This window comes from Cervus elaphus, chromosome 21 (assembly GCF_910594005.1).
Source record: "Cervus elaphus chromosome 21, mCerEla1.1, whole genome shotgun sequence".
Classification (NCBI taxonomy): Eukaryota; Metazoa; Chordata; class Mammalia; order Artiodactyla; family Cervidae; genus Cervus; species Cervus elaphus.
In genome coordinates this window covers 62873616-62886974 of record NC_057835.1, presented here as the reverse complement: position 1 = coordinate 62886974, position 13359 = coordinate 62873616, and the positions used below count along the sequence as shown (strand labels likewise).

Genomic DNA, 13359 nt, shown 5'->3' with positions numbered 1-13359 from the left:
AAACCCACTGAAATGTTGTGAAGTAATTAGCCTCCAACTAATAAAAAAATTAAAAAAAAAAAAAAAAAAAGGTGACCATATGTCATAGCTACTCTTATAGAGATGCAGAGGGAGATTGTGAATTTCTGAGTTATGTAATGTTAAGTTGATAAATTTGATATCAGACAGTTTTACACTCTGAACTGTTTTCTGTGGTAAACCTGCACTTTTTTTTTTAAATTGAAGTATAGTTGATTTGCAATGTTGTGAACATGCGCATTTTGAATGTTCATAGTACATGGTTCTGTTTGCAAGATGCTCCTCAAGTTATATGGGACTAATGGTTCATCTTGGAAGGAATGGGTGAATTTTGGAGATACAGCCAAGTGTATGTACAGATCCCAGGTTTAAGCATGTTGAAGACTTATAGCTTACATCATTTTTTTTCCTGAATTTGTTGCACTTTCTTAGGATTGAGGTCATTCCGCTTAGGTTTGTCATTCACATTTTGTCCTTCTGTTGCCTTTTCCTGGCCCTTCTTGGTTCATGTTGCAGGAGTTCCTTAATTTGTCTTCCAGTTTACACTCCCTGTCATTAAACACAAAAGTCATTAGAGAAATTGTCCCAAGTCCTGACCATGTTTGTTATGCCTCTTCCTGCTGACTGCCATCAGAGGCGATCCACCTGCAGTCTGACCCCAGCCTGCCTTCCTAGCCCAACCTCCCTTTCTCCCCAGCATGACACTCTAGACTGTCTGGATCCTTCCTCATTCATTGCTTTTCTCTCTCTCCAGATCTTGACTCATACGATGCCCTCTGGCAAGAATATACATTCTTCATGTTTAATCAGCCTTTCAAAACCATTCCTGTCCTTCACTGCCCTGCTCTTGATCCATTATGCCTTTTTGATTACAGTCGCTGGAAGTGAAATCTTTTTCCTTTATGCATCTCTGTCTGTAACCTGGTCATCTCAGATGTAACTCACCACAGATTTGCTTTGAATTTAGTCATCTGTCTTTTTTGGTATTAATGTTTCTCCATTTCAATTTTAAGCATTGGGAAGCTAGATGGTTTTGTCTTATATACTTAGGCATCTTTTAATTTCATGACTGGTGATTGCAGCCATAAAATTAAAAGATATTTACTCCTTGAAAGGAAAGTTATGACCAACCTGACTGCATATTAAAAAGCAGAAACATTACTTTGTCAACAAAGGTCGGTCTAGTCAAGGCTATGGTTTTCCCAGTAGTCATGTATGGATGTGAGAGTTGGACTATAAAGAAAGCTGAACACCGAAGAATTGATGCTTTTGAACTGTGGTGTTGGAGAAGACTCTTGAGAGTCCCTTGGACTGCAAGGAGATCCAACCAGTCCATCCTATAAGAGATCAGTCCTGGGTGTTCATTGGAAGGACTGATGTTGAAGCTGAAACTCCAATACTTGGGCCACCTGAAGGGAAGAACTGACTCATTTGAAAAGACCCTGATGCTGGGAAAGATTGAAGGCAGGAGGAGAAGGGGGCGACAGAGGATGAGATGGTTGGATGGCATCACCGACTTGATGGACATGAGTTTGAGTAAACTCTGGGAATTGGTGATGGGCAGGGAGGCCTGGTGTGCTGCAGTTCATGGGGTCGCAAAGAGTCGGAGAGAGCTGTGCAGCTGAACTGAACTGAACTTGTATATCCCATCCATGGCCCATAGGTGGGCAAGGAACGGGGAAGGAACACAGAACACCAGAGTCAGGATGACAGGTTTCAGTCACCGCTCTGCCAGGAATTGGCTTTGTGACTTTTGGAACTCAATCACTTATTGTCTTTATACTCGGGTGTGTTTACAAAGTAAAGGGGTTGACAGGGGATGCGGAGTTGCTTCAGCAGTTTGGCACCGTGGTTTGTTTCCTCTTTAGCATTGAGCAGGAGGTCCCGTGGACAGAGGAGCCTGGCGGCCTGTAGTCCGTGGGGTCACAAACGAGGCAGACATGATTTAGCAACTAAACAACGATAAAACGAATCTCAAATAGTAGATGCTCAGTAAGTAGGTAATGAATAAACAATGTAGGACTGCACAGTTGCTTGTATTCTGTTGCCTCTCGGATCCCTTGTGTCCTGAGGGGAAGTACGCATCTGAGGAATGCAGGCTCCTGCTTCCCACTCTGTTCTTGCAGGGCGGTGAGATCTGTTGCACACTCCTTCAGCTTACCCTCGCCAACATTCCACTACTTTCTTTCCAGACTTGATAAACATATTGCAGGTGGTCTCCTTAAAACTACAGTTACTCAGTTGAGTTTTACATATAATAAAATCTTGGTTCAGTTTGTCCTTAACATTATTTTAAAAGTTAGGCCCAGTTTCTTTTTTTTTTCCCATTTATTTTTATTAGTTGGAGGCTAATTACTTTGCAATATTGTAGTGGTTTTTGCCATACATTGACATGAATCAGCCATGGATTTACATGTGTTCCCCATCCCAATCCCCAGGACCAGTTGTTTAATATTATTATACAGATGGTGTAACGGAAACAGAGAGAGTCAAATTCATGTGTTCATGGAACGTGTTCATTTTGTAGCATGGAATTTAGGTTGTTTTCCTGAAAGTGACCACTGATTTTTTTTTTTCCTCCTAAGGGTGGTTAAGAAAGTGGCTCAGTATATGGCTGACGTATTGGAGGACAGTAAAGATAAAGTTCAGGAGAATCTGTTGGCCAATGGAGGTAAGCTCATGTTTCATGATTTGATACTGACTTCAGTAAAGTGAGTGACATAAAAAAGATCTATAGATAAGGGTATTAAATGCAGTAGAAAGCCATTAAAATAGAATTATTATTAACAATTTGATTATATTGCCAGTTGCATTCTGTCCTCTGAAACACCTCTCATAAGACAGTCCTAAATAATATATAGTGTGTTTGTTTTTTTTTGAATATGAATCCTTCCAAAAGCAGTATAATAAGGATTTACCTTAGTTCTTTCCAGGATCTACCTGTCAGTTCCACTTAAAAGTGTGTTTCTGAGTTATGTGTCTCAGCATTGTTCCAGTTGAATACTTGAAGTTTTCTCTAGCTTTTTGTATTTAATTGCGCCCAACTACAGAAGCTTTAGAATAAAAATTATTAATCTTATTTCAGAGTAATGCCTCTTCCCCTCAAATTTCATATGGCATTTCTTTAGTACCCATAGAATAGTCTACTACTGACCTGTCAATAGCTAGAAACTAATATTTACATAAAGTTTACTCTGTGTAGTAATAGCTTTATAAAGATGGTTTCAGCTGCATCATTGTCACTTGTCCTTGCATTTGTTGTTTTCTCCTGAAATATCAGTTTAGCATGTGTTTCATTTTCAATTTAGTTCAGTTTTCAGTTGCTCAGTCATGTCCGACTCTGTGACCCCATGGACTGCAGCACGCCAGGCCTCCCTATCCATCACCAACTCCCAGAGTTTACTCAGACTCATGTCCATCGAGGCAGTGATGCCATCCAACCATCTCATCCTCTGTCATCCCCTTCTCCTGCCTTCTATCTTTCCCAGCATCAGGGTCTTTTTCAGTGAGTCAGTTCTTCGCATCAGGTGGCCAAAGTATTGGAGTTTCAGCTTCAGCATCAGTCCTTCCAGTGAATATTCAGGACTGATTTCCTTTAGGATTGACAGGTTGGATCTTTAATGATATGTCATTAAAATAAGAAACAGTCCTTTCCTCTCTTTCTGTCCTGTAGCCTACTGTGATAGGTCACTATGATAAATTAACATTTGTTAGGTAGAGCTCTGGGTTATCATAGGATGGTGAGCCACAATTCAATGAATGACCACAGGGGAAATAGAAATAGAGAAATGTATTACTCACAGGTCCTGGAGGGAGGGGAGCAATGCAGGGAGGTCAGGGCGGTGTGCAGACAGGAAGAACAGTAGGACCTGGGGCACATACCTTTATTAGGGTCCATGGGTGGAGTGATTTGGGATTCCCAAGCCAAGTCCTGATTGGTCAATTCAAACTAAAAAGGGGAATTTTGATTAACTTTGAAGAGCCCTATGCATGCTCAGTCGTGTCTGACTCTTTGCAACCCCATGGACTACAGCCTGCTAGGCTCCTCTGTCCATGGGATTCTGCAGACAAGAATACTGTAGTGAGCTGCCATTTCCTGCCCCAGGGGGTCTTATCTAAAGAGTCCACTAGCAGGAGAGGCCCTGGGCAGCAGGGGAGAATGCTTATCAAAGGTTGGTATCAGAAATCAAACCAGGAGCTGAGCTTACACTTACTTGTGATTGCAGGCTGTTATCTAAGGCTGTTAGCCAGGAGGGCTGTTATCTAGTGTGATTTCTAGGCCCCTGCTGGCTACTTGGCCACGTAAGATGGATGCCAAGGCAGCAGTATGGAGGTTTGGCTAAACTCTCAATGGTCACTGTATTTTAAATTCAGTGTTTCTCTAATCTCGTTTCTTTCCCTTGCAAATCATAGATGTTCAGTAAGTACTGAATCAGTTAAAAACAGTAAGTTATTTTTGCTCTCTGTTAAGATAGCAACCCTGACCTGCTTACTGTTTCTGTTAATGAGTGGCTGGGGCAGAAGGACGGGAGTTAGATGTGTTAACTTGGGTGCCTTCGCTGATCTCCAGGTACTTGATGAACTAGGGCAGTCAGTCTACTTGGCAGAATGGGGAGGTCATAATCTAGGGGACATTGCATCCAAAGCTGTTTATGAAAATACCAGATATGTTGCTGACTTGCTGGTATTCTGTCAGGAGAAGTTGAGAAGAGAAGATATTTTCATATGAATTACTTTTGCCAGTTAACTATAATTGACATTTGAGTTCTCTGACCTTGATCCCATCAGGCTTGAGGGATAAAGTCATCTTGACTACCAGACTTCCAGGGAATTAGTTGTTAAGTTTCTCTTTGGCTTTGCATTTTTTATTCTTTTCATTTGAAAGTGAAAAGGTCCATGTTTTGAATATTACTGAAATACAGACTCCTAGAAACAGTCATCACATGGTTTTAACAGACAAGTTCATTTTCAGTTTGTTTGGGTAAGTTGCAAAGAAATAACATACTTTTGTCAAATTCTTCTTATTGAGACACTTTGCAGTAGCTTCTCAAACTCTGTGTCTCTTTCACCTTCCCATGTATCGTGGGTATGTACATATTCCATTTATTAAGTCATCAAGTTAGAAGGAGCGTTTTAATATATATGTTAAATTTTGAGTAAGGAGAAGAGAATTCCGTCAGATTACAGGTAAAAATTTTGATTAATCCATGTTACCTAATACAGTCCCACATTTATTTAACCTTCACAAATGATGTTATCTTTACTGATTTCTTAATACCAATTTTGGCATTACTGTGTAGCAAACTATAAAAAATTCTATTGCTTCTCAGTAATTAATTTCTTCCCTTATTTCAGTTGACTTGGTTACTTATATAACAAGGTTTCAGTGGGACATGGCTAAATATCCAATCAAGCAGTCCCTGAAAAATATTTCTGAAATAATTGCCAAGGTAAGATAAAAAAATGACACAGGTAGGACACATTGATTTATAGTGATTCTATTTATTTTATAAGTATTTAGCTATTAAGTACTCTAATTTAGGTTTTGACGAGGCAACTTAATTGTATGTGACTCACTGCAACTTTACTTAAAAAAGAAAGTTGTCAGAAAAGAGTAAAACTCTCACATGCACATTATCCACACGTATAGTTTGTTTTTTTAAGTGGTTAAGTTAAAGGTTGCATCAACAATGTTTGAGTAAGAAAAGTAACTTTAAAATTATAAATTTTAAGCATAACTGAGATCACATAGAATTAGAAATTAGAATTGATTAGAAATTTACAAATCATTCAGATATATGATAATGGTCACTTAAGTATGTTTACGTACAGTACTGATTCAGATTAAACTTTAGGGGTTCTCTGATGCCTTCTGACGTTCAGTATTGATTCCCTACTCAGAAAAATTGCCTGTATTCTCGTGCTGAGTGATTTTATGAACGGTTTCAGGGAGTCCACAGGTGTTGAAAGTCCATCCATGAACTCACTAAACTAAGAGTCCCTTTTACGTTGCCAAGTCCTTGAGCTTGAGAGAAAAATGTAAAAGTTTTACCTGAAACTGTAATGAGGCAATAGACAAGACCTATTCACTGTTTGACAACATGTATGACCTGGCTAGGATGAACAGTACAGTTTAAATCATTTGGACAAACTTCCTTAGCTTCAACTGACTTTATTTGTACGTTGTGCCCTGCAGTTCAGTTCAGTTCAGTCACTCAGTCGTGTCCGACTGTTTGCGACCCCATGAGTCGCAGCACACCAGGGCTCCCTGTCCATCACCAACTCCTGGAGTTTACTCAGACTCATGTCCATCGAGTCGGTGATGCTCTGTGGTTAAATGTAAATAAATAGTCTATCAAGGATTTTAACTCAGGGTCATATAATTTAATGAAAATGAGTAGTCAGATAATATAAAGTGGTGTTATTATTATGACTGAGCATTATTTTCTTTTAATCCTTATGAAGGATTTAGTCTGATACTATTATAGATGAGGAAACAGGCTCAGAGAGGTGAAGTGATTTACCCCAGAGTGCCACACAGCTGATAATGGTAGAGCTAAGTTGAAATTAGTTCTTCAAATGTTAAATCTACTGCTTTGTGTTTTCTCCTTAAATTGTTAGTAGTTTTAATCATCTTTTTGAAAAATCAGCTTGTGTAACATTTATAATTAAGTTGAAGCAAAATTTTAATTTCATTGCAAAAATGTTTTGTGTAAGAGTGGTGGTGTTATAAACAGCAAAACTCTGTATGATTTCGTTCCTTTGGAAATTACCTCTTTAGACTTGTGTATTAAAACCTTTTAATCAGTCGTGTCTTTAATCAATGTCCTAGATTTCGTTTACATGGTTTAAGAATACGGTAACAATAATGAAAATACATGTAGACTAAAACATTATCTTTAGTAGAAAAATTATATGAAAGTTCCCATAGTTACTAAAAATGAAGTAGGTTATTTTTTAATGACCTTTGAAAATAATGCCTTTAAAATAATAGAATATTCTTACATCAGGAACTAGTGGTGGGTTTGTTTTTTAAAGTTTAAGCACAACTACTTTAATTGTATTACTAAAGGCAGATTTAGGAAGATTCTCCCTACTTCTCTTCTTTCTTCTGTAAAGGGTGTGACTCAGATTGACAATGACCTGAAATCTCGAGCATCCGCATACAACAACCTGAAAGGGAATCTTCAGAATTTGGAACGAAAGAATGCGTAAGCATGTCAACTATACATGAATAATTTAGAATTGGAGAAGCACTGTGGCACAGGGGTCCCCAACCTCTGAAATCTAATGCCTGATAATCTGAGCTGGAGCTGATGTAATAATACTAGAAATAAAGTGCACAATAAATGTAATGGGCTTGAATCATCCTGAACCACCCAGCCCCGCCTCCCTGGTCCATGGGAAAATTGTCTTCTGTGAAACTGGTCCCCAGTGCTGAAAATGTCGGGGACCATTACGTAGCATACACTGGATAAACTGTTGTTGGGGTTTTAGTATGTTCCAGTTTGTGCCATTTCTATAGTCAGATGGTGTTTTTTCACTTCATGGAGAAAAACTCATTAATTCAGGCTAGTCAAAACAGATGTGAGGCTGATTTATTATGCTCGTTTCATACATACTACTGAGCTGGGTCCTGGTTTATCCTTTATCCATCTGATTTTTCACTGTAAAAATTATCTAAAGTTAATTGTTTTAAATTAAATCATAATTTAATTACATAGCAATTATCTGCTGCTTAAAAGAATTCTATAGGAAAATCCTTTTTTATGTTTGATTTATCTGTTTTCCAATCTGTTTCCATTTTTATCTCTTTTTATGTTTCAATTTTTTATGTTAGGTTTTCTTAAAATAGAACACTCTTCTTTTTGTTGATCTCACTGTAGTATGACTACCACAAGTGTTGCTTTAAGCACTTAACTCTTCAAGGTATACATTCGTATCCCAGAGGCAGAATTGACTTGTCCTGTCAGGGGTACAAACAGGGCAAGTCATTTTCAGTGTGAAATCTACTGGGCGACCAAATGAAGACTTGCATTCAAAGAGTTGATTGTTGGGCTAACTAACCAAAATTAATACCCAAGGAGAGGGAGGAAAATCAAAGGTTGTGCTTGGATGATACAATTTCATAATTATGGTGAGGTAGACTTTAATTGATGCCTAATGAGTAACACTTTCCCAGTCAAGACATTATATATGTAATCAAGAGAAGAGCTGAGTTATAATAATTAAAACAAACACAAAGGGAAACACTAGAGGCACATTCTGATAAAAATTTGACATTTCTTTGGGTTTAGTTATGGGAAATATTCAGTTAAATTTTGGCTTCTTGATGTATCATATAAAAATGTTAACTCAGGCTAATCCCTCTCGAGATGTATGTATAGTATATGTACCTATACTTAGCCTGCTATATCTTTACTTGTGTTACGGAACCACATAATTATCAGCCTAATGATCTTTCTCTTATTCCTTAGAGGGAGTTTGCTAACTCGAAGTCTAGCAGAAATTGTGAAGAAGGATGACTTTGTTCTTGACTCAGAGTATCTCGTCACATTACTGGTCGTAGTTCCCAAGTATGTCTTATCATTACAGAAGGTTTTTACTTAATTAAAATACAAGAAAAATGTTACTGTCTGATACTGTAATTTGAAGTTTTCCACAAAACCCAAGTGTAAATGGAATATCACCTTGTCATTTGTTGTGTCAACCAACATATACTCATATGGCACATAGAGTGGAATTTAGTTCCTAACCTTGTAATGGAGATGTCAGTTATAAATTGAGATTCTAAATTAAGTTCAACTTAGTAGAGTTGACCCATTAAAAAATTAAATAATGCTAAACTATTATATTTTTTAAAAAATACTATTTTTAGATATTTCAAAATAGGAAGTTCTTTGTTTTTGTGAAAAATCTTTATGATTGATTAGGATGAATTAAGCTCTCTAAGAAGTAAAGGATTGGATTAGATCAAAGGTTAGCATATCTTTTATATAAAAGGCCAAATAGTATTTTACCCTTTGCAAGCCATATGGTTTGTGACACAGCTACTCAACTCTGCCACGTCAGCTTTGTGGTTGTAGCTGAAAGCAGCTATCCCCAGTGTGTACGTGAAGTGATGTGGCTGGTGTCAGTAAAACTTTATTTACATAAACAGGTACAGGTTATGGGCATAGTTTGGGTCAGATAATTCTTTGAAATCTCCTCTAGATTAGGCCTTCTGTATTAATTAACATTTGGGCATAGTTAATCTTGATAAAATGAAATCTTTGGAAGATTAGAATTCTGTATGTGTGGGTGGTGGAAAACACTGTTAATGGTTTCATTTCTAACCTGCACTGAAATCTTACCATCAGGAAATCATTGGGGGATCCCAGCTGGCATGGGAGATTTGGGGACTCTTCTCAGCATTATTCATAAAGTCTTCTTTTGCTGTGCTCTCCATTTTTATCTGGTTAGGAAACTGGGAATATAGGAAAATGATGCCTCCTGGAAAGGGGTGGGAAAGCACCTCTGTTGAATTTACAGTGGCGACAGTATCATCTGATTTTTGCCTTTCCCTGCTTACTGCGGAAAAGAAAACACTGATTATTTCTGAAAAATTTCTCTGTATTTGTGTTTTTATACTATGCAGGGAAATAACCTTTGCCCAGGTAAAAGATTTGTCTTATGTGACCTTTGTTTAAAATTTGTGTTTAAGACAAGAACTTTTCTTAGTTTTCTGTACACTGTACTTGAAACCTAGGGTTGGACCTAGGGTACCTTGTATAATGGCTTATTTATTATCCTGGCTACAGTACTATCAATACAGTTCTTTATTTTTTATTGCAAACATAATCCTCTCTTGCCACACCCACGAAAGCCAGTGGTCTCTAGAGAAGGCTGTTGCACGATGATCGTGGCAGCTTGGTTTAACGTCGCTTTTTGGCTCAGTGCTTTCTGGTACCCTGCGCTTTCAGTAAACGTGCTTTTACCCAGCGATTCTTAATGGCCACTGAATGAAAATGTTAGTGATTTCAGCATGGCTTCTCTCTTTTCTCTCTCTCTCTCTCATTTCTTTCTCTTTCTTCCTTCTTTGCTTGCTTTTTTTTTTTTTTAGTGAGGTGATATAAATTAACCCTAAAGTTTGAAAATAATTTCAGATCTCCATTTTGCTTTGCTTCTTTTCCAAACTGAGTTCTAGGGTGTGCCTCTCTTGCAGTAGTTACTGGATGTAAGAAATGGTGAGCTGTGTTTCCTTCTTCCCCACTCAGTGGATTTGAATTCATTCTCTGTAGGAAACTTGATTTTTCTTTTGTTAGGTAGATTTGAGATATACTTATTATAGTTGAATTTCCTATTTGTCTCATAATTTTTTTCTCTTTCTGGGTTTGGCAGGAAGTAGGACTTGTTTTTCTCTTCTAGTAACTTAATTGTACCTTTTCTGCAGGTTAAACCACAACGACTGGATTAAGCAGTATGAAACACTAGCTGAAATGGTAGTTCCAAGGTCTAGCAAGTAAGTAGTAGACTTAAAGCCTGCTCTTTCCTAGAACTCCTTTGATAGTTTGGGTGTTGGATTAGGAAATATCTATCTTTTCTTTGTGGTAAATTTTATAGTTTTGGAACCATCTTTTTCACCTAATAAATGAATTATATTAACTTTAGTTATTATAATCTTAGACTTGAAAGGGCTTTTGCACAGTCTCACCAACCCACTCATGTTGATAGATGTGGAAGTTTGAGGCCACAGAGCTGAAGTGGTTTGCCCAGAGTCACATACCTCATAAGTGGCAGAGCTGTAACCAGAACCCAGGTCTCCAGTGTGGTACTTTTTCTGCTAGACAACCTTCTCAAGATCCTTCAGTACTTGTCTCATACCTACTGTGTGTTTATAATTCCCCATTTATCTTGTCAAGGAAGTATACCAAAATGTCTGCAGATATTTACTATCACTTTCCAGTGAGCATAGATTCTACCTAATCTGTACTTTCCTTTGAAAAAATAATATTAAGCATTTTTGAACCTAGGGATTAATATTCATTGTCTAATTTGATATCTACAACAGTTCTGTGAAGTGGTTTGGGCAGTTGTTATACTTTTTCTCGTAGATGAAGTAAAAAATGCAGAAGAGTTAAGTTGTTTCCTAAAGCGTATGGCCTTAAAAGTGTCCAATGGCAAAGTTAGGACTAAAAATTCAGGTCTTTTCACTGCAAGTTGTGCACTCATGACACTATAGCATATCATCTTTTCCTGTATTCTGCCTTTCCGCATGAGATACGTGCCAAGGAAATATAAGTACAGTGTGTATGCACCCCCAGAGAATTCTTTTGTCTGTATATCCCTTAAGAGGTGTCAGCATGATGAAGGGAAAGTCTGGGACGTAGTGGAGAAGTGGTGTTAGTAAGGCCAGGCCCATGAAATATTTTCTTTTCCAGTTTCATTGTGTCATATGGGAGGTAGTTTAGTATAATGGAAAGAGTCCTGGACCCAGGGATCTTGAGTTCTTTTGCTGGTTCTGCTACCAACTTGCTGTGTGACCTAAGGTAAGTCTTTTCACTTCTCTGGGCCTCATTTTCTTTGTAAAATGAGCATCACACATTATGAGGTCCTTTTAAGACTTGCTGAGATATATAAAGTAGGGGTTCCCTGTTGGCTCATTGGTAAAGAATCCGCCTGCCAATGTGGGAGACATGGGTTCAGTCCCTGGTCTGGGAAGATCCCAGATGCCATGGAGCAGCCGAGCCCGTCGCCACAACTACGAGCTCACACTATGCAACTAGTGAGGCCTGCGTTCCTAGAGCTGGTGCCCTGCAAGAAGAGAAGCCATCTCGGTGAGAAGCCCGAGCACCACGAGGAGGAGTAGCTCCTGCTCGCTGCAGCTAGAGAAAAGCCCTCGCAGCAGCAAGACCCAGCACAGCCGAAAAAATAAATAAATAATTTTGGAAAGGTATATAAAGTAGAAGGTGATATGAATCTTATTGTTTCACAGATGTTGACTTTTTTTTTTTTGAGAACAAAACCACAAACTTGTGCTCATTGTGAATTTTTTTCCCATTTTTGGGGAGTGCTTTCCATTCACACTGGCCCTTCACATGGTAAACTGAAGATTGAGGTTGTGTCTTGATACTAGTTTTCCTCTGACGCTGTTTATCCAGACAGATGACACATTAAACCTTGTTCTTTGGAGACCGTTAAAGCCACAGAGATTGACCTGACATTTGGGGGGCGGGGGTGGGGAGGAGGAGGGTGAGGACCCCGTGCACGTGGCATGTCCCCCTGTGCTGTGGTGAGCCCGGCCTGAGTCCAGGGGAGTGGTGTGTAAGCCCAGGTTTACTCGGGAGGAAGGACTTTAGAAATATTACTTCAGAGATTTACATCTTTTGAAAATCACTTTAGTAGTTTAAAGGAAAAAATTTCAGATGCTGCCAGTTGAGTATAGGCAATACCTATTTTCTGAATGACCCCAAGTGTCCACTGACCACCTGAGCACCTCCAGCTCTTCCTCACTCAGTGAAAACATCTGTTCATCTATTTAGCAGTTCTAAAGACTGATTTCAGATCACATCCTTGAAAAGGTATTTGAGTAGTCATTGAGAAAGGGCAGTAACTCAGCCAGCCCTGAAGAGGATGGTTAGTTTATGTGAGGCAAACAAGTTTTAGTGAGTCAGTCTGAAATTTTATACACTGTTTAGGAAAGAGCTCTATGACCTAATGCTGGATTTTTTGCTTATCCTAATAACTAACATTTTTGAGTAATTACTATGTGCTATTGTTCTAAGTGCCTTATTTTAAAGTGAATTTTAAGTAGCAACACTGTCACTTGTTGCTTTTTGACACAATACTTGAGTGATTTACTCTTGGAAGCAGTGAAGATGAAAGTGGACTTTTGAGGAAGAAGAATAGATTGAAAAAGACCATCTTCAAACCCAAAGATAATTTCACTTAAACACATAAAATCTAGCTATTTGCAAAATGTTCTCCATAAACCTTGAAAGATTGGACCATGTGAAATACTGCCGTCATTGGGTGGCTAAGTGCAAAGACATGTGTAAATGCTGCATCAGAGTTCACACAGCCAAAAAAGTGGAGGCTGCTTCTTTTTGTTGGAAAAACTGTTCAAAAAGAGGTGCTTTTCTCTTATAGCTTCATAATTACCGCTTAGCTGTTTGTCTTTCTACTTTTGCCTGTTCAGATAAACTGGTTGGGTCAGATCAGTGGTTGACTCTGGCCTTTTCTCTGTTGTGGGAAACAGCACCACAGACTGGGTGGTGCTTCGCAGAAACTTCTTTGTTCAGGGAGCTAGAGCTCTAGATGAGGCAGAGGATGCTAGCAAAGAAGACCTAGAAAAAAACGACA

The 13359-nt window shown here is 38.5% G+C and overlaps 1 protein-coding gene across 1 annotated transcript in view; it reads left to right on the top strand.

The window, feature by feature from the left end:
* Positions 1-13359, top strand: part of ATP6V1C1 (ATPase H+ transporting V1 subunit C1) — a 39530-nt gene that overhangs the window by 19485 nt on the left and 6686 nt on the right. The window contains exons 4-8 of the mRNA XM_043879966.1: positions 2604-2689; positions 5374-5468; positions 7138-7229; positions 8496-8594; positions 10451-10519. Of these exons, the coding sequence (XP_043735901.1) occupies positions 2604-2689; positions 5374-5468; positions 7138-7229; positions 8496-8594; positions 10451-10519 (441 nt within the window). The remainder of the gene's footprint in view (positions 1-2603; positions 2690-5373; positions 5469-7137; positions 7230-8495; positions 8595-10450; positions 10520-13359) is intronic.